Source organism: Oratosquilla oratoria, chromosome 23 (genome assembly GCF_046742065.1).
Source record: "Oratosquilla oratoria isolate Oo_2021 chromosome 23, ASM4674206v1, whole genome shotgun sequence".
Lineage (NCBI taxonomy): Eukaryota > Metazoa > Arthropoda > Malacostraca > Stomatopoda > Squillidae > Oratosquilla > Oratosquilla oratoria.
In genome coordinates this window covers 53,668,187-53,690,686 of record NC_134799.1, presented here as the reverse complement: position 1 = coordinate 53,690,686, position 22,500 = coordinate 53,668,187, and the positions used below count along the sequence as shown (strand labels likewise).

The 22,500-nt window shown below is 38.9% G+C and overlaps 1 protein-coding gene across 1 annotated transcript; it reads left to right on the top strand.

Annotated features, from left to right (window-relative positions):
• The first annotated feature begins 14,630 nt into the window (after positions 1 to 14,630).
• On the top strand, positions 14,631 to 15,047 carry LOC143037815 (uncharacterized). Its single transcript, XM_076206372.1, has one exon. The coding sequence runs from the start codon at positions 14,631 to 14,633 to the stop codon at positions 15,045 to 15,047; it is 417 nt and encodes a 138-aa protein (XP_076062487.1).
• Positions 15,048 to 22,500: the final 7,453 nt, after the last annotated feature.

Below are 22,500 nucleotides of genomic sequence, written 5' to 3'. Positions count from 1 at the left end.
ACTTAATACATGAAGTGAACTTAATATAAATCGTCATCTGAGTCACAGTTGGGGCATATATAAAACAAATCTTTATCAGTGTAGTCTTCATGGGCCCACATCTTGCACATTCTGCTCTGTATTCACACTTCTTGTGGTTGGCTTTTGGAAACAGAAATTGTCCTCTTCATTGGAACTCTCCTCGTCACCATGAACGTGTTTAGATTTCTTGGATTGTTTCTTCTTGTTTCTGAAAACAAGGTTTCTTTTGTCTTGAGCGCTATATATTTTGATATCTTCCCAGTGCATTTTCACTGGAGTGTCGGTCAGAATGGCAGAAGATCCTTTCCTCCTGATCACTCCACTTCCCTTCCTAGGACCAGCTCTAGGTAATGGTCCCAGTTCTTCAGGAGTTGAGGCTTTCTTTGTACAGAGTCCAGAAGTAGAGGGTCTTGGTTCATTCTCATCTTGAAGGTGAGCAACATTCTGAACTGAACAATATTTTGATTGGGCTGTTGTGATCATACTTTGTGGTGTGTCACTGCCGTTTGAGTTATCACTCAAATTTGCCGTAGCTTGTACACTATATATCAAAATTAGCTAATCAAAAGCATAACGTAGCCTAATTCAAATACAATCTGGAGATTGAAAATATATAAATATATATGTGGGGCAAGTTGGCACTGTGCCAATTTGCCCCATTTTTGTTGAGACAACGTGCCCCATCCATACCAATGAACATAAACAAATATATATAGGATTCTTCTTTATTCGAAGTTTATTTTATCCGACTGTGGGTTCCTGGTTGTCATTTATAAATGTGCTACTACATTTCTGTTTAGAATTTTCTATGATATCCTATCAATTCCAAGAAACTTCTAACTTTTTCTACATTGGAACTGGAAATTTCTTTACTGATTCAACCTTTGAATTTACTGTAATGTGCCCATGCATACCTATCTTATATCCCTGCAAAAACTTACATTTTTCTAGTTCCACTTTCAATCCTGCTTCAACTAGTCTTAAGAATATAAAATCTAATTTCTTAATGTACTCAGCCGCTGTACTCAGCCGCTGTACTCAACCCAAATAATTTCCGAGAGTTACTGCGTGTCTCGAACCGGGGCCTTGCTTGAAGCTAGGCTAGAGCTATACCGACTGAGGTAATGGGGTTTAAAACTCTCTAACTTGGAAGATGATCTAACTCCCGAAGAATTTATGTAGATTGCTAACTGCCGTCCTTACTTAAATTTCATAGAGACCCAAGCTGAACACATAACCAGTGGTGAAGCTGGTACGAATCCTTGATGGGTGTTCGTCGTTGTAAATACTTGAAGAGAATCGCCAGTAACGGTGCGCTAATGGAGCATAAAAGTCTCTATCTTGAAAATTGATCTAACTCCCGAAGAATCTAAGTAGACCACTAACTGCCGTCTTAACTTAATTTTCACAGAATTCATACCAGCTTCACCATTAGCTATGTGTTGAGCTTGGGTATCTGTGAAAATTAAATAAGGATGGCAGATGGAAAAATAGTAATTTTTAGTTATTCAGACTTTGAAAATTAAGGTTTTGACTTATTAAATGATAGAGAAACATACGTACAACTGACAAAAATTCCACTAAAATCCACGGCCTCTGAATTTAATAAACATGCGCGTAATATCGTAGGAAAAGAAAAATTCAATAAATTGAAAGTCATTAATCCCCAGTTGCCCAACTTTTACTGTCTCCCAAAAATTCACAGAGAAGACATTCCTCTTAGAACTATAAAATCAAATAGGAATTCCTGCAATAATAAGACCTCAAAATGGCTTATGCAAATATCATCGCCGCTTGTAGGATGTTTCTCAGAGTCTCACATCAAACACTCAGAAGACTTCATAAGTAAAATAAAAAGCCATGACATACCAGGGAGCAGTAAAATACTAAGTCTTGAAGTAGTGCTTTTATTCACTAAAATTGATGTAGCAGAGGTTCTAAAGTTCTTGAAAAGTAAAATACAACAATACCAGAACCAACTTCCATTGCCAGTAAGTAAAATCATAACATTTCTGTTCTCATCGTTCCCTCTTCTGTCTTTCCAGTTTACATGGCAGTTGAAATCTCCTAAGATAATTGCTGTATACTTGTTTATAAAATAATTAATTTCTATATACAACTCAACGTCCTCGTCGAGACACTGATGTGCTGGCGTGTAAACTAGAATAAATCTGTACCATTCTTCTCTTAGCTGAAGATCCATGCAAAAGGCTTCATCTGCAAAAGTAAAGAAGCTTTCTGTTTTCATCGTCCCCTCTTTTGTCTTCCCAGTTTACATGGCAGTTGAAATCTCCTAAGATAACTGATAGTTCGCCATGATAAAGACTTTGTAAATTTAGAATAGAGACCGAGCTGGCCTAGTACCGTCGGGGAACCTCCAGGTCGTGAATCGGGTCGTTCATTATGTACGGCCTGGCTGGTTCAATGCTATCATCTTTGTTTCATAATAAGCAGTCGCTAAGGTAAAGGTTCGAGTCCTTGCGGTGGAGCTCTGCTTCGTTAGTTTCTTTTTCCAAGTGGTCTACTTTGCATAAGTGAACACACGTACCCGTGTTCTTATTAGCATATATATATATATATATATATATATATATATACATATATATATGTATATATATCTCTATATATATATATATATTTGGATGATGGAGAACATAAACACAGGGGAAGGCTCGGAACTCTAAACACTCTAACTCTACCTCCCAGAATGCGCGGTATTCCAAAAATTCACAAACCCAACGTTCCAATGCGACCCATAACTTCAGGGGTTGGCAGTGCACCCCACAGACTAGCGAAATGTCTAGCCAAACCGCTATCACAGGCAATGGGATCGATCAGCAATACACATTTGAAAAATTCTAACGATCTTTTGACAAGACTAAAAGATTTAGATTTCACGGGGAAAAAGTTAGTAAGCTATGATGTCAAGGCGTTATATACAAATATTTCCACTAACGGTGCGTTAGAAGCAGTAAAGAGAGTAATAAAAGATATGAACGATACTGACCTACCCATAAGAAAACAAGATTATATAGAATTGATAGATTTATGCGTAAATTTCGGTGCGTTTACTTTTAATGGTGACGAATATGAATAACATAGAGGTCTCGCTATGGGTAGTCCTTTTAAGTGCAGTGATGGCCTATCTATATATGGAGTTATTAGAAAAAGAAAACTTTATCAGAATCAATGGTAGGGGATCACACTGGTTTAGATATGTAGACGACGTCCTCGCAATCATCCCCGAAAACACCAATGTAAATAATAAAGTGAGAATGCTTAACGCGGTCAACAGCGATATTTAGTTCACCGTAGAAGAGGAACAAAACGGACAATTGCCCTTCCTAGATACGTTAATACGACGAGTGGAAAAAACTGTAACTTTCTCAGTATACAGAAAGGAAACAAACAAATAGGATTTAGTACATTACTTCTCCGCACATGATGATAGGACAAAGAGTGATATAGTAATAGGATTTTTTCTCAGGGCACTACGAATCTGTAGTAATGAATACCTAGAAGGCGAATTTGATTACATTATGAAAACCTTTGACAAACTTGGATATCCAGAGGGAATGTTGAAAAGAACAAAAAGAAAAGCAATAAATATTTACAATCGCGGAAAGAAAGAGAGAAATGATAAAAATAATACAAATTTTATATCAGTACCTGGCTCAGAAACGTCACCAATAATAGACAAATATTTAACAAAATCAGGTATGAACATAGCTAAAATAACTAACAAGAGGATAGGTGATTTAATAAAGACTTCTGAAAAGAGAACCAATTCCGAAAACATCGTCGTATACAAAATCCCGTGCAATAGTTGCTCAATGGCTTATTTTGGCGAATCGTCAAGAGGATTAGAAAAAATAATTTATGAACATAAAAACGACATAAAAGCACATAGGACATCTAATTCTTTAGTAGTTCATGCGGAAAAATTTGATCATTTACCAAACTGGAGAGAAGCTGAAGTGCTACATAAAGGTTTTGATAAATTCACTAGAAGAATTGTTGAATCAGCATATATTTCAACTAATAATTCATCGAATCATCGAGGAGGGTTTATCAATTTAGCTAAAGAAACTAGTATTTTAATTCTAAAGCACGCCAGAAAAACGACCTTTCCCAAGTGTCCGAAAAGATAATTAGATTTAGTACATAAACTTCAATTGCAGTTCTACATACACTCTCTGAAGAAGTTCTACGCGAACGAAACGTTAGAGTGTTTAGGGTTCTGAGCCTTCCCCTGTGTTTATGTTCTCCATCATCCAAATAATTTGTCTAAAATACTTATCAATATATATATATATATATATATATATATATATATATGTATATATATATATATATATATATTTGTATATATATATAAATGTATATATATAGATATATATATATATACATATATCTGTGTGTGTGTGTGTGTGTGTGTGTGTGTGTGTTTGTGTGTATTTGTGTATGTATGTGTACTTTGCTGGTTTAGCCTGGGGCCCCAAGACACCCTGTTACCGTGTGTGGTCACAGAGAGGCACAAGTAAAATTTGCAGTGTATAGGAAACCTACGAACAGAGATGCTTTTGTCCATTATTTTTTAGGTCATAGCAAGAGGGTAAAAACAGGAGTTCTGATTGGTTTCTTTCTTGGAGCTTACAGAATTTGCAGTAGCGTGTCTTTAGAAGACGAGCTCAATTATATTACGAATACGTTCAAAGAACTAAGATACCCTAGTGGCCTAATTTGCAGGATGAGGAACAAAGCCAAAGAAATCCACAATAGTACAAATGCCCACAAAGCCGAAAGTGAGAAGACGTACACATACATAACTGTTCCCAACGCGCTTAACACCGAGAACATCGATCGTCTCCTAATGAAAGGTGGACTCAAAACAGCCAAAGTCTCCTCTAACAAAATAGCGAGAATTGTGAAAAGACAAGAAAGAAGTCCTATCAATGAGCTAAGTGTGGTTTATGAGATTCCTTGTAAAGGATGCTCAGCCTCCTATTTCGGTGAATCGAACCGAGGTTTAGAAAAAAGTATTTCTGAACATAAAAATTATCTTAGAGCGCACAGGACGTCCAACTCCTTAATTCAACATGCGGACAAATTTGACCACCTTCCCCATTGGAAAGAGGCCAAAGTCCTCAGAAAGGATCATGAAAAGAAGACAAGAAAAACGATTGAAGCAGCCTATATAAACGTCAGAGAAAACACTAATGGAAGAGAGGGATTTATCTGCTTATCGAAGGTGGCAAGTATCCTTATACTAGACTCGCTGAGACACCGGACAAATGCTCACCGCCCGGACGCTTTGACCTGACCGAGGGGCCCCTCAGGTGTGATATAAAAGTATGACATGTAAAACCTTCTGTAGACAACTCTCTGAAGAAGACCAAAGTGGTCATAACGTAGGAGTATAATTTATTCGGTGAGCATCTTTGTTTTACTTCCACCACCCAAAATCTCTCATATATATATATATATCCTGGAAGAGGTCTACCCCAAGAATGGTGTTCCTAAACTCGATTTACCAAAAGTGGCCCTCTGTAAGAGGCTGGTAGATAAAGGTAGATAAGTAGGTAGACAGAGGGGTAGGTAGCAAAAAATTCATTTTTACGAGTTAGATATTTGGTTTGTCCTGGCCGTGATGGATAGGTTTAGGGATAGATTGGCGGTTTTGTTGGTGGCAGTCTTTATCTGAATGACTATAAGAGCTATGAAAAGTGCAGTAAGTCTGACTGTGGTTGTTAGGTGGTCTTTGAGGTCTTGCCTGATTATTTCCCATGCTAGCTGACTGGGTGGAGGGTCTTTGGGCTTTGCACTCTGCGTCTGAGTGGGATGTTGTGTTATGAAGAGAACACATCGTACTTTGTCTAGGGCGTTGTCTGCAATCCCAGGTGTTGTGAGAATTAGATTTGTGGATATCGCACCAAATGGGGCTGAGGGTATTTATAGGGGCTCTTGGGGTGCGAGGGTAAGGGGGGATTGGAGTGTTGTGTACGGAGGATATTGTGTTTATTCTGGCCGGTTGCGCCTTGCCGAATCTATCAATGCCACACCTGTCTGTAATGTGAAGGATGTATGTAGACGGAGAGGTGTCATTTATGTCAATGTCAACTCGCTGGGCCTCTCTTTCACACTTGATGGGGAGGGCCATGAAAAACATAGCAAGTTCAAGGAGGTTGCACATATCCTCTCCTTTGACATAGTTCACACCTTGGTTATTCTGTGATACCCATGGGGAGGGGTTATTGAGTGAAGCTCTGATTGTCTTTGAGACTTCGGCTACCTGTGCCACGATAGAGTGGAAGGAGGAGGAGGGTGGGGGGTTGCGCATGAACTCCATAAATTTGAATAGAAAATGAAAATTATTTTGAGGTCTGTCGCTGAAGAGTTTCTGAAGTTCTGTGCAATACTGTGCGTATGTGATGTTAGATTCTAGCTTAGATTCTAGGAGACGGGAGAGATCTTTGTAATCATCCCTTGGCTGTATGTGGTTGTTAAGAATAGTTATCTTATGTTTGTCCTGGGTTATATTATTGTTAGCAAAGTGGACTTCGCATGCTGCGATGTAGTCAGTGATGGTGATGCCACTTGCTTTCGAAAAGGTGGGGATATCAGGATTTGTGGTTGAGAGGGTATAATGGTTATGGTTTGGAGGGGGGGGATTTGGTCTAGGAAGATGGGTGGGCGTATGTGGGGTACTGGGTTGGTAATTAGCCTGGGATGAAGTCTGGTTCATATGGCTTTGATTAGCCGGTGGGGTGGTATTGTTAGTACAGGGCTGGGTATTTGCCTCGGGTGTAGTAGGGTTCACATGGCTTTGATTTGCTGGTGGGGCGGTATTGTTAGTATGGGGGGAGTCAGGGGGGGTTTGGGTTTCAGCCTCCTGTGCTCCTTCTGAGTCCGCCATGTTTAAAAAACTATGATCTACTGACTCGACTAGGTTCCTAGCCGCAGAACGCGATCGGGTATTGTGTGACATCGTAAATAATATTGTACATGTAAGCAATCATGAAAGAAAGACAATATACAAATACATATGAACAAAAAAAAGGGGTATATTACTTGTTCATGGTTCCGTAGGTAGTTCCTATGTAAATGTACTATAGGGGATGTGACGTAGGCGAAGAACAACCTAAAATATTAGTCTATAATTAGATATCTATATATAATTTTTGCTTGCTCACTTTCAAAGAAAATTGAAATCCTAGATGAAGTAATCTGAGAACATAAGAATATGTATGCACATATAAGTATTTATATATGTAAATATATATATATATAGATATAATGGAGATAAAAGGGACAAAATAATGGGCTTGTAAGTTGGACTGGTAGGGTTACTTGTATAGCAGACCGTTGAATCAGCTAGGTGGTCCTGGGATGATGCAGAGAGCCTGGTGGGTAATCGAGCCCGTAGGAGGGGAGGTGGGTGCCAAAGGGGATGGTAGCAGGGGCGACCTGTCCGGTAGATGGGAGACCCTGACTTCCCGCTTTTGCAGATGTGGCACCGCGATGAATATCTGTACTGGGCTGGGTCGCACGTTCGAAGTCCGTCGTAGCGGGGTCAATGGTGATAGATCACAATTGTGCAGAGTCGGTGGGTATCGGCACTGCTGCACTTTGGTTGTGAACTACAACTCAATTGTAGTGCTTCGAAAAGAACACTGTGTAAATGTTCCTGGTTCTTGAACACTCGAATTACTCGACGAGTAAAGTGGGTAAGCGTGCTACATACGTTTAGCACGTATTTCGGGGGGTGGGTGGCGCTGCCACCAGTGTAAATGTTCTATCCTTTCTTGGTGGTATAATTAAACACTTTAAGACCCTTTAAACAAGTCTTATTCCCAAAAATATTACACAGCGCAGACTTTTCCAGGTCTGCCTAGCTACCACCTCAAGGATTGACTACCCGGTCGTCTCTCCGGGGTAGTTGTACTTTCTTCAACTTCCTTACATCAGCAATAATGAGTGGTACATGGTATTCTAATATTATTACATTTGTTACAGTTTATAAGTCTTAGATATTCTTTTATATTACAATAGTTTGAATGTTTAGTTGATTATGCTTATAAATATATTATGGTTATTAATCTAGGTTACATAGTATATTGGATATGGATAAAAGGTGTTCTTAGGAGTCAGGGGCAGTTCACGGTTTGGTCACGTGAAGGAAGGGGTTGGGTGGTGTGTGTGTATTCGTATGTGTGTTGCTGTGTAGTTTTCCATTGTGTTGTAATCTGTGAGATTATGGTTACAAACACAAGCAGCGAAAGAATTGCATAATATCGCTCACCGTCTTAAAGTTGATAAACAACCGCTATGGTACAGATTTTAATGCTGAGGTGACAATATGTTAACTAAGCCCTTCCGCTTCGATGTTGAGATTGCTTGTGTAAAAAGTATTGCTTAAGACGGTGTAACAGTCTTTCTGATTGGAGAAGGGTGGAGAAGGATAAAAATCTATTGGTACATGGGAGAAAAGCCACGCCCTTAGGGGAGGCATTTATTTTTAACAATCAAGATTATTGGATGAATTAAGTAGTGACGTCGGAACAGCGGTGACTTAGTGAGTGGAATAGGGATCCCAGGCGGGAGTCCTTTGGTGTACCTAAGACAATAGCGTTGTAGAGAATTAGTGAAGAAGAAAATCAAGAAAGTCTAAATAGGTCTAATTCACCCAATCCAGAAACATTACCAACTTGATAAAGAAGTTTTGTTGAAGGAAAATGAAGGAAGAAATATAATGTCACAGAAGGGAACAGTTAAACTGAAATAAACCAGTAATTACGGAGAGACGGGAATTGAAAGTAATGGGGTCGAAAGTGATGACAGCTAGGAAGAAACCAAGTGAATAGAAAACATGCCTCCGAAGAAACTGGTGCGTGGAGCAAACTACAAGACTGAGTGCAAGATAAGTCTACGGGTGTAAGGGTACACCAATCTAAAGTGCACAACCACAACTACGACCGCAACCATAACCACTCGTATGCTGAACCCTGAAGACGTCAACACGAGTGAATAAGGTATAGCGAACTACGAGGAATGAAGGGACGAGCCACTACGAGCAACTACTACGAGTGAACGCGGTACAGCGAGCTACGAGGAACGAAGGGATGAACCACTACAAGCAACAGTGAACAAAGACTGACGAGGGACGACGAGGATGACGTACGTGGAGGCAGTCAGTTCAAATCGACTTAAAAAACACTGAGAGGTATGACTACATATAATTCTGATAGAATAACTACAGAAAAAACTGTATACAGATCTTAAGGTATTTAATATGAATTTAGGGGAGGTAGATTATCTTCTTCAAGGGTATAGTAAATCCAAAGCAATTAGTCCATATGTGATGACAGTGGGACAACAGAAAGAAACTAGGAACTCTAGAAAAGATTATAGAAATAGAGGGTCTGAACTTAGAGTTAGAAGCACTTTAAGGAATGCTAGAATAGAACGTTATGATTGTAATACCTGGGGGCATAAAGCACAAGACTATTATTATGAAACTATCTGTAGAAATTGCAAATATGAGGGGTCATGATGAATATCGTTGTAGAAACCCACCTTTCTGTGTGTATCATCAAAGGATAGGGCATAGAACACATGAATGTAGAATTTTTCGTATGCACCCCGAAACAAGAGGAAAACCCCCGGACACAGAATAAAACAGTACTACAGAACTCCCCATAGATAGACACCTAGACAGTAGTATGTTAGGGATAAGAGTGATAGAAGGGTGAAAGAAAACTCCAATATCATAGATAATTGTAAACTGACTATACCAATTGGAAGGACTTCTATAGGACCTCTCATTTCGGGTTAAGTGTTCAATAAATCTATTCAAATATTCATTGAAACCAGGAGTGAAAATCTTGAAACCAATCCATTATTCATTGCAAGGAGTAACTGGGAATCAGTTAAAAACATTAGGTAAGGTTGAACTAGAAGTCATCTTATATAAAAATGAGCATTTGCACATACCAGTGATAGTTGTAGAAGAATCTGTTTTCCCAGGAGATTTACTGATAGGATTTGCAACTATGAGAAAAGAAAACATGGTTGTATGTCCTGCTGAGTTAGGGGTCTTAGTGAAATCTCAGTTAATCCCATTTTTAAATCAGCCAGACTTAAGACAAGAGACAGGAATCAAAGAATCCCTAGAAATAGATAGGAAAGATAACATTTATATTTTAGATAACAAGGCCGAGCGGTCTAGACCAACAGAAAGTAAAGTCACATATAGTGAACCATGCTCAGAGGTTCAAGAAATCCCAGAAATTACTAATTCATCAACTACAAATGAAACCTTGCAAATTGTGGATGGTGGCGTAATAAAGTCGACATTATTACACTCTAGAGCAATTAACAGGATAGAGTGTAGTTGAAAGGAGTTACTGAGGATTCTGAAATTGTAACCATCACAGAATCAATTAGATTATTATTTTTTTTTAATTGGACTCAGGAATTTGTAAATCAAATAAGAACATGGTAGAAATATTAATGATTAGTACTTTGAATAAAGACATATTCTTAAGAAAAGGTACAAAAATAGGATGTTTCCAAGTGTGTACAAAACCCATTAAATTTTTAAATGAGAGTACTGAGGAGGTGGAATTACTAATTTCATCAATCGGTTCAGTTCAGGAAGAAACAGAGTTGGGAATGAAATACAAGAATAATCTAGAACCTTCTAGTTGCCCTGAGTAGGATGAAAGCTTAGTTGCTTTGCTCTTGAAGCACAATAAAGCAATTGCTTTGGCGGGGGCGCTTTAGGCAAAAAACTGTTTTAAAAAAATCAGATCAAATTAAAACCTGGGACTCAACCTATCTATATACCTGCCTACAGAGTACCATATTTTAAACTAGCCATTGTAGATAAACTGATCACTGAAATTCTATCGCAGGATATTATTGAACATAATAAAAGTGAGGGGAACTTCCCTCCGACTCTGGTGCCAAAATCAGATGGTACTATGCGCCCAGTTATTGATTATAGGGAAATGAATACGCATACCATACGTGACCGATTACCATTACCAGTGATAGGGGACATTCTTAGAAGTTTGGGAACTGAAAATAGGTATTTAACACAATAAATATCAAATCTAATTTTTGGCAAATAGAGTTACATGAAGACTCACGAGAATTCACAGCATTTTCTACTCTAACGGGACACTATGAGCTCAAACGAATGCCATTTGGATTATGTAATAGTCCATTAACTTACATGAGGTTAATGAATGCAGTTCTAGATGGGTTGTCAGGAAACACTGTCAATGTATTTCTAGATGATATTTTAATAGTTTCCCAAACAGCGGCTGAGTACATTAAGAAATTAGATTTGATATTCTTAAGACTAGTTGAAGCAGGATTGAAAGTGGAACTAGAAAAATGTAAGTTTTTGCAGGGACATAAGATAGGTATGCATGGGCACATTACAGTAAATTCAAAGGTTGAATCAGTAAAGAAATTTCCAGTTCCAATGTAGAAAAAGTTAGAAGTTTCTTGGGACTGATAGGATATCATAGAAAATTTATCCATAGATATGTGGACATACCTAATCCATTCAGTTCTTTGTTGAAGAAAGACTCAAAGTTCATGTGGGGACCTGAACAACAGCAAGCTTTTGACAAATTGAAAGATAAACTTACGAGTTCTCCAGTTTTAATATTTCCAGAATATGATAAAGAGTTCTTTCTTTTTACTGATGCATCTGGCATAGGATTGTGAGGCACGCTGATGCAAGAGAGAAATAGAACTTCGAAACCAATAGCTTACACATATAGACTTTGAAATAGCGCAGAGAGAAACTACTGTATAGCTGAAAGAGAAACTTTAGCAGTGATATATTTATCAGAAAGTTTTAGAGATATGATACTGGGATATCCAATCAGAGTGTGGACTGATCATACAGCTATCCAGAACTTATTTAGACATAAGAATCTTAGGGGCAGACTAGCAAGATGGTTTGCAATACTTCAGTGGTATGAGATTAGGTTTGAATAATTCCGGGTAGGAAGAATGTTACAGCAGATACACTTTCTAGAAATATTAGCCAACCAACGCCAGGGTTAATTAATTTTGTTTGTAGTATAGATGAGAAAATGCTAATAAGACAACAGAGGGATGATAAGACATGATACTTATTAGCCCAGTATTTGATAAACCCAAAAGGAAATCCTCCAAAACTACCAAAATTATATAAGATAGAGGAATTTCATTTGACTAATGAAAAACAGTTGTAAGTGGGAAAGATGTTTCTAGAAGCCCAGTGAATCAGTTAGTAATACAACAAACTCTTGTATAAGAGGTATTGAAGTTACTTTATGATAGTGAATGTAGTTCACAATCAGGAAAGGACAAAACTTATAGACAAGCACAACTTTAATACTTTCGGCCAGGTATGAAGAAAGATATATATAATTATATATAAAATTGTTTGAAATGTGCTAAAGTGAAAGGAAATACACCAAAATCTGCTCTCATGCTACCATATCCCATTCCACAGAAACCTTGGGAAAGAGTTCACATAGATACATTGAAGTTAACTATGTCTGAGAATGGATATAAATATGTATATGTTACCATTGGTTATTTTTCAAGATTTTGTATTTTACAACCCATTCCAAATAAGAAAGCTGAAACAATTGTTACATTAATGTATGATCAGATAATCTGTAATTTCACTACACCTAAGATCTTAGTTTCAGATATTGGAACTGAATTTGATAAAATCTTAGAAGAATTATGTAAATTATTTAAGATACTGAAGATCAGTATTTTAGTGAATCATCCTCAGAGTAGTGGAGTTGTAGAGAGGTTAAATAATAATAAAAAAAAAAATCTTCTTATGTCTTAGAGGTATGATAAGTCCTCATAATATAACTTAGGATACTTGGATTCCTTGTGCTAAATGTACTTTGAACAACCAAATTAACATAGCAACAGGTGATACGCCTCATTCTATTATTTTTGGGGAGGATAAAATTCTTCCATATGAAATCTTGATTGCAAAGCAGAAACCTGTGTATAATGTAGATGATTATATCTCAAATAGGATAAATACATTTCAAGCTATATACCAAAGAGTGAGGGAGCATATGCAAGAGTATACACACGAGATGAAAAAGCAACAACACAAAATAGCACATAAAATAGAACTAAGAGTAGGAGATTTAGTCATGGTCAAATTACATTCACCCTATAATAAACTTTCAACGAGGTACTCAGGTCCATATAGGGTAATTCATTTTGCAGGTGGAAATAAATACAAGATCTTATACTTAGAAAATAGGAAAGTATCAATTAATCACTTATATGATATGAAAAAGGTTAGGATACAATTTGATAATGAGGATATATGTGACACTCAATGTTTTAGTTTTAAAGAAACTCTAAACCCAGAAGAGTATAAAGAGTATGTTAATTAAATAATTTGCGCATTGATGATTAATCCAAATACGTTTTACAGATGAAGACTGCAATAATTTTTGTAATTTGTATGGTGCTTGACTGTGATGGGAGACTCTACTGAAACTTGTTCTACCAAGAGCCTTGGTCAGACATGAAGACCTGGAGCCTGGTCAGTCATGAAGACTTGGACCCTTGCCAATACATAAGGTTAATGTCACTAAATATTAAACTATATATTTTTGTGAAGCATTGAAAAATCATATGCAGGGTGTCCTAGACAAAAAGTGAAATAAGTGTGTGTGAAAAAAAAAATTGAAATTCAGTATGAGACACTATTATGCTGTGTATATAACTTTCATAATATATTGCCTATCTCAACATCTTTGAAAAGATGAAAACATTATCCATTGAAATCTAATATTGTTGCTCTTAATCTACTTTATTTTTGTTGTTTCTGACATATATCTGCTTGAATTGTTTTCTTTTTTATGCTGGTGACTATTATGCATTTTGGAGGGGTTACTTAATTCTTTGTTTTTGTGAGGGATATGTTTTGATGATACCAACCATTTTGCCACTTTATGCAGAAATAGTTTAAATATCTACCTTTTTGCATATGAAAATTTCAAGTATATTTTAGCAAGCCCTGTAAGTGGGTAGTAGAAAATAATTGGTCGAAACGGCCAAGGGTAACTGCTGAGTCCTGTAAGAGGCTGGTAGATAAAGATAGACAAGTAGGTAGAGGGGTAGGTGGCAAAAATATAATTTTTACAAGTTAGATATTTGGTAAACACAAGCAGCGAAGGAGTTACATAATCTTGCTCACTGTCTTAAATTTTATAAACAACGTCGGAACAGAGGTGGCTTAGTGAGTGGATTGGGGATCCTACGCAGGAGTCCTCTGGTATACTTAAGGTAATAACGTTGTAGAGAATCAGTGAAGAAGAAAATCAAGAAAATTTAACTAAGTTTAATTCACCCCATCCAAAAACATTACAAACTTGATACAGAAAATTTGTTGAAGAAAAGTGAAGGAAGAAATATAAATTCATAGAAGGGAACAGTTAAACTGAAATAAACCAGTAATTACGGAGAGACGGGAACTGAAAGTGATGTGGTCGAAACCCTCAAACCTGTTAGAAATATGTATAATGAAGGCCCCGTTCGTTTGTCCTCGAGGCAATATGTACAGACAGATTGATGGTGTTGCTATGGGATCCCCACTTAGTGTTCTCTTTGCAAATTTTTTCATGGGGACGGTTGAAAAAGGGGTATTTAATTGTTTTGAAAAGCCTTCCATTTATGCAAGATACATCGACGACATCATTGTTAAAGTAGACTACAAAGCGAACCTTACAAACTCAAAATATGTATTGCCAGAGATCTCTGGACTTAGTTTTACTATAGAATTTAGTCAAGAAAACAATCTTCCCTTCCTGGACATCCTCGTCCAACAAGGTTATTCTTATTTCAAGACAAGTGTATACACAAAACCGATCAACCCAGGTCTGTGCCTTAATGGAATGAGCGAGTGTCCCCAACGCTACAAAAAACTCCACCATCAGGGCCTTCATCAGAAGGGCCCTCACTCATTCCAGTAGTTGGAGTGCCATCCATCAAGAAATAGAAAGAGCAACCCAAGTTTTGGTTAACAAAGGCTATCCTAATAAGGAAATCAACGAGATTATTAAACATGAAATAAATAAGTGGTACCTATAAGATAAAGCGACTAACAAAGACGGTGAACGCATCAAAATCTTCTACAAGGCCTTTATGCACTCATATTACAGTACAGATGAACGCATGATAAAACAAACAATCAAGAAATTTGTGAAACCCACCCGACCCCAAGATTTCCTCGACTATGTCATTTATTATACAAACAGGAAAACCTCATCATTGCTGATGAAAAAGCTCATCCATGAAAACCCAAGACCTATAAAGGAGTCATATTATGTATGAGTACTCTTACATAATATACAATTGTGCGTGCCTACCCTCCTCATACATAGGATACACAACAACAACACATAGTAGAACTACTTTACATCTCAAAAATGGTACATCAAAAACTCACACCATTAAATGCCACAACACCACTCTAACAAGGGAAATGTTGGTGGAAAACACAAAAATCATAAGACAATCACAGGATACCAAACGCGTACAAATTCCCGAGGCCCTTGTTATCAAAGAGAAGTTTCCATACTTATATCTGTAATCTAGAGACCTTGCCATAATTCCGTCCACGAATTGCACTACCACCACGGAGTTCCACCACCACACGGAGTTCTACCACCATTCCTCCCCCTCGATCATTCGTACGTGACCCCACCCCGCGGCATGAACCCTCTTCTTACCAATATTTAAATCATGTCATTTACTGTAATCAATATTAATTAAAAATGTACAAAGTACATGAAACGTCGTGAATAGATTGAGAATGCTCCACTGTGTTTTACTATGTCTTTTGGCAGTAGTATTTCTGTGCTTCTCTACGCATATGTCTACAGTTCGCAAAGTAGAGAGTATTAACAAGATCATAAATACAGAAGTCGCAGGTTATTTTTAACTATATATATATATATATATATATATATATATATATATGTATATGTATATATATATACATATACATATATATATATATGTATATATACATATACATATATATATATACATATATATATGTATATGTATGTATATATATATATATTTATATACATATATATATATATATATATATATATATATATATATACATATATATATATATATATATATATATATATATAAGGACATGAAGGTTGAGGTGGGGGAGCAAGAGGGGAGTGGAATAAGGAGCGAAAGGTAGAGTTCGGTACATATATGTACACACACACACACACACACACACACACACACACACACACACACACACACACACACACACACACACACACACACACACACACACACACACACACACACACACACACACACACACACACACACACACACACACACACACACACACACACACACACACACACACACACACACACACACACACACACACACACACACACACACACACACACACACACACACACACACACACACACAACACATATACTCGTATGTATATATATATATATATATATATATATATATATGTGTGTGTGTGTGTGTGTATACACATATATGTATGTACTCAACTCCTGTATCTTTCGCTCCATATTCCACTCCCCTCTTGCTCCTCCACCCCCACCTTCATGTCCTTTTCCATGTGACACCTGTCTCCATACGTGCCACCCGTGTTTTTCCATTTCCCACCGGACGATTTTTTCCCCTTCCCCAATCCTCCACCTCCCCCGGAGTAGGAGGTAACCTCCTGGGAGGCTCACGCTTCTCGTTTTTCCATTTGTCTACGTCTTCCTTTCCTTCCTTCGTCTTTGTATTTTACTTGATACTTTTTCACTTTCTTTCTCCATGGTTCTTTATTCTCTGTTGGATGTTTCTAGGTTTTCTTTTCTATTCAAGGCACTACTTCCTAATCTGATCAATTTTACTTTTAGTTGTAATATTTTAAAATTTTAATTTGATTATTGGTTTCATTAAAGATGAATAAGGTGGCCAATCCACCAGTCAAACAATAAATCAATCTATCAATCAATGAACTCTTAGAAAAAGTAGGTGAATAAATAGATGAATGATCAAATAAAGGAAGATAAATACACAAATCAATAAATAGATCAAGAAATGTGCAAGTAAAAACGGAAGTAATTGATTTATGCAACAAAAAAGAAACTGACGAATGAAACGGTATACATATCTTTGAATTTTGAAACTTAGGTATGTAATACAAGCAACTGCATTTGCATGAAGTTTCATCTCACTCAATGACTAGCAGCTTGTTGATTTTTTTTTTCATTTACTTCTTTATCAGATTTATGTACTCATTTCCATCAGTCCTCCTCCTCTTCCTCTCCTCCTTCTTCTTCCTTCTGCTCTTCCTTCTCCTTCTCCTGCTCTTCCTTCTCTTCCTCCTCGTCCCAGTTTCCTCACCTCATCCTCACCTGCCTTCTCTCTTTTTTATCTCTCTCCTCATCTTCCTCCTTCGTCTACCTATCTTTATCTTTTACCTCATTTTCCTCTTTTTTATACCTTGTCTTTCTGCTCTTCCTCCTCCTCCTCTTACATCTCATCTTCATTTTCATAGTCTCTGCCGTCTAACTTTCTAACTCCTTTTTCTTCTGCTCCTCTCTCGTTCTCCTCTATATCACTCTAAATCCCTCACTCCTCACACTCTTCCCTCTGCTTTTTTAGGCTTCTGATACCCTCTCCTCAAACTCCTCCTCCTCCTTTTTTCCTTTTTTTTTTTTTTTTCCCTCCTTCTCCTTCTCCTTCTCCTGCTTCTTCTCCTCCTACTACTTCTCCTTATTCTTCTACTTCTCCATCTCCTTTTTCCTTTGCCTTCTTCTTCTTCATCATCTCCTTCTCCTTCTCCTTATTCTTTTACTTCTCCATTTCATTTTTCCTTATCCTTCTACTTCTTCTCCTTCTCCTTCTCCTTCTCCATCTCCTTCTCCTTCTCCTTCTCCTTCTCCTTCTCCTTCTCCTTCTTCTCCTTCTCCTTCTCCTTCTCCTTCTCTTTCTCTTTCTCTTTCTCTTTCTCTTTCTCTTTCCCCTTCTCCTTCTCCTTCGCCTTCTCCTTCTCCTCCTTCTCCTTCTCCTTCTCCTTCTCCTTCTCCTTCTCCTTCTCCTTCTTCTTCTTCTCCTTCTCCTTCTCCTTCTCCTTCTCCTTCTCCTTCTCCTTCTCTTTCTCTTTCTCCTTCTCCTTCTCCTTCTCCTTCTCCTTCTCCTTCTCCTTCTCCTTCTCCTTCTCCTTCTCCTTCTCCTTCTCCTTCTCCTTCTCCTTCTCCTTCTCCTTCTCCTTCTCCATCTCCTTCTCCTTCTCCTTTTCCTTCTCCATCTCCTTCTCCTTCTCCTTCTCCATCTCCTTCTCCTTCTCCTTCTCCTTCTCCTTCTCCTTCTCCATCTCCTTCTTCTCCTTCTCCTTCTTTTAATCATTCTCCTTCTCCATCTCCATCTACATCTCCACCTCCATCTCCATCTCCTTCTCCTTCTCCTTCTCCTTCTCCTTCTCCTTCTCCTTCTCCTTCTCCTTCTCCTTCTCCTTCTCCTTCTCCTTCTCCTTCTCCTTCTCCTTCTCCTTCTCCTTCTCCTTCTCCTTCTCCTTCTCCTTCTCCTTCACCTTCTCCTTCTCCTTCTCCTTCTCCTTCTCCTTCTCCTTCTCCTTCTTCTCCTTCTCCTTCTCCTTCTTTTCCTTCTCCTTCTCCTTCTGTTCCTTCTCCTTCTCCTTCTTTTCCTTCTCCTTCTCCTTCTTTTCCTTCTTCTCCTTCTCCTTCTCCTTCTCCTTCTCCTTCTCTTTTTCTTTCTCCTTCTCCTTTTCCTTCTCCTTCTCCTTCTCCTTCTCCTTCTTTTCCTTCTTTTCCTTCTCCTTCTCCTTCTTTTCCTTCTCCTTCTCCTTCTTTTCCTTCTCCTTCTCCTTCTTTTCCTTCTCCTTCTCCTTCTTCTCCTTCTCCTTCTCCTTCTCCTTCTCCTTCTCCTTCTCTTTCTCCTTCTCCTTTTCCTTCTCCTTCTCCTTCTCCTTCTCCTTCTCCTTCTCCTTCTCCTTCTCCTTCTTCTCCTTCTCCTTCTCCTTCTCCTTCTCCTTCTCCTTCTCCTTCTCCTTCTCCTTCTCCTTCTCCTTCTCCTTCTCCTTCTCCTTCTCCTTCTCCTTCTCCTACTCCTTTTCCTTTTTCTTCTCCTTCTTCTCCTTCTCCTTTTTCATCTCCATCTTCATCTCCATCTCCATCTCCATCTCCATCTCCATCTCCATCTCCATCTCCATCTCCATCTCCATCTCCATCTCCATCTCCATCTCCATCTCCATCTCCATCTCCTTCTCCTTCTCCTTCTCCTTCTCCTTCTCCTTCTCCTTTTCCTTTTCCTTCTTCTTCTCCTTCTCCTTCTCCTTCTCCTTCTCCTTCTCCTTCTCCCTCACCTTCTCCTTCTCCTTCTCCTTCCCCTTCTCCTTCTCCTTCTCCTTCTCCTTCTCCTTCTCCTTCTCCTTCTCCTTCTTCTTCTCCTTCTCCTTCTCCTTCTCCTTCTCCTCCTTCTCGTTCTCCTTCTCCTTCTTCATCTCTTTTGTGCATTTTCTTTCAAATCTCTCTCCTTGTCCTTTTTCTCTTTCTCTCTCTTCATCTCTTTTGTCCATTTTCTTTCTTCTCTTTCTCCTTGTCATTCTCACTCATACCCTCCGTGCCCATCCCCTTCGTCCTTTCCGTTTTTCCTGCTTCATCTCATCTACCCTTCTCCTCCTCCTCCCTTATTCTTCTTCTCTCTCTCTACTTCTCTCGTCTTCCTCCTCCTTCTTTTCTCTTCGTCTTCGCAGCTCCCGCTGGTCCTCCCGAAGTGGGGTCCCAAGGGAGCAATATTTATGAAAAGCGTCGTGGCCTTATTGATGACCCCCGTTTTTGTGCTCGGTCCACCATCCATGAATTTTTATCAGTTACACTCGAGCTTAGCCTCCCGCCTCCAGCCTCATGTCTCCTCCTCCTCCTCCTCCTCCTCCTCCTCTTCCTTCTCCTCACCTTGCCCGCCTTGCCCCACTCACCTGTTCCTTACGTCTTCCTCCTCTCCCTCCTCCTCCTTCTCCTCCGGCTGGTTCTCCTCCTGCCCTTTACAGGCCACTTTACCTTGGTGTCTTTGTCTTTTTTACTTTCTTTTCCTCTTCTCCCTCTATTTCTTTCCTTCCACTCTGTACTCATTTATTTCTCCTCTACTTTCTCCTTCTCCTCTTCCTCATCTTCACTTATCTACCCTCGTCGCCCCAATCCTCAATTGTTCCATATCTTCTCTTTCTCCTCCCCTTCTTCCTTCTTCCTCCGCTGTTTTATCCTTTTTCCTCTCCTTTCCTTCCTTCCCGCCTGTTCCTCCTCCTCCACTTTCTCATTTCTTCTTTCTTTTCTTTATATTCTTTTTCCTCCTCCTCCTCCTCCAATCCTCCTCCTCCTCCCCTCCTTACCCATCTCACCCTACTCCTTACTTGTTTTGCACTTCTTCCTTTTATTAATCCTTTTCGTCTTTCTCTGTCTCTTACCTACCATCTTCCTTATCCTCTTCTTCCTCCCCTTTATTTTTTGTCACCCCATCTTTCTCCTTCTTTTCCTCTATCTCCTCGTCTTACTTTTCTTTCTGCTTCCTTTTTTCCTCCTCCTCCTCCATTACCCTTTTCTCTTCTTCTTCTTTCTCTTTCACCTTTCCTCATTCTTCCTCTTTTTTCTCTATCTCCTATTTATATTCCTCCCCCTTCCCCTCATTTCCTCGTCCACTTCTTTTCCTCCTTTTTCCTCTTCTCCCAAGACTATCTTTCCCCGTTTACCTATTCCCACCCTCCGCCGTACTACTCTTCTTTCTTCTACTCCTCCTCTTCTTCCTCCTTCCTGTTCCTCATCTCGTCTTTTCCTGATTGGCTTAAATTTGCGGGAAAATTCTTTATGGTTTGGTTTTACTATTTATGCCGCTGCGATGCTTTTCTTTTTACTTTGTCCGTCTGCCTGTGGCATCTCTTCGATAGCGAAGGTACTCTATTTGCGTTGATTAAAACCACCCATACCGAATGGCACTTTCTCTTTTATTCCATCCACCACCAACCTATTCTATCCACCTCACCCCCATTCCGTTGCCACATCCTCAGGGTTAAGTGATTGACCTTTAACAAATTTTGCTTGGTTTGAAGTCACTCGCTTATATTCATCCAAATCTTTCTTTCCTCCTTCCTCCACTTCACTCACACACTCAAAGGGTTTAGGTGCCCCTCATCTTACTATTATTAGAGACACTATTGATATTGGCATTACTTTTATAACTGGTCTCAGTATCAACAACAGATCTGTTCATTTCTTTAGTATCTCCAGTATCATTCTAACCTGGTCGATAATATTGAAATGAAAATACTGTTAATAGGTATTTAGCGTCGAGGGACCCCGTGGCATTTTTTTTTTTCGACTAAATTCATTTCATACCCGCAGCGGAAGTGGTGCTGGGGACCTTGAGATAGAGACAGACGGCACGGCAGCAGATACTGTTAGTACTCGTGTTGGTGTTGGAGGCAGTGTTGGTGTTGGAGCTAGTCGGTGTTTTTGACCGTGGTATTGGTAATGATGGTGATGGTATTGGCTGTGTTCATGGTGTTGATGAGGTTGGTAATTTTGGTGTTGGTTTTGACAATGATGGTGTTGATATTAAAGGCATTTGTATTGGTGGTGGGGATGTTGGTGGTGTTGGTAGTGGTAATGTTAGTGGTGTTGGTAGTGGTTGTATTGGCGATGTTGGTGGCATTGGTCATAAGGGCTTTGGTATTGGCGATGTTGGTGATGATTGGGTTGGTATTAATGGTGTCTGGTAGTGTTGGTCTCGTTAGTACTGTTCGTATTAATAGTATTATTGGTGTTGTGGGTGTTACTATAGCTGATGGTGCTGTTGTTGTTATTACTGCGGTTGTTGATGCTATTATTGTTGCTGTTGTTACTGCTGATGCTACTGTTGTTGCTATTGCCGTCATTGTTACTATTAGTGCGATTGTTGTTGTTGTTACTGTTGTTGTTGTTGCTACTTTTGTTACCGCTGTTGTTTAGGATTTGTTGCTGCTACTGTTGCTGCTGCTGTTGCAATATTTGTCGCTGACGATGTTGATATTGCCGTTGCAGTTTTGCTGTTGCTACTACCACTGTTACTGTTGTTGTTATTGCTGTAGCTCAGGCTGATGATGTTGCTACTGTCATTACTGCTTTGTTGTTGCTGTTGTTGCTGCTGTTGCTACTGTTCTTGCTGTTGATGTTGCTGCTGTTGTTGATATTGCTGCTGCTGTTGATGTTGCTGCTGGTGTTGCCGTTGTTGATACTACTGTTGTTGTGGCTGCTATCGTTGCTGTTGGTGTCGTTGCTGCTGCTGACGTCACTATTCCTGTAATTGCTGCTGTTGCTGATGTTGCTGCTGTTGTTGTTCTTGCTGCTGCTGGTACTGGTG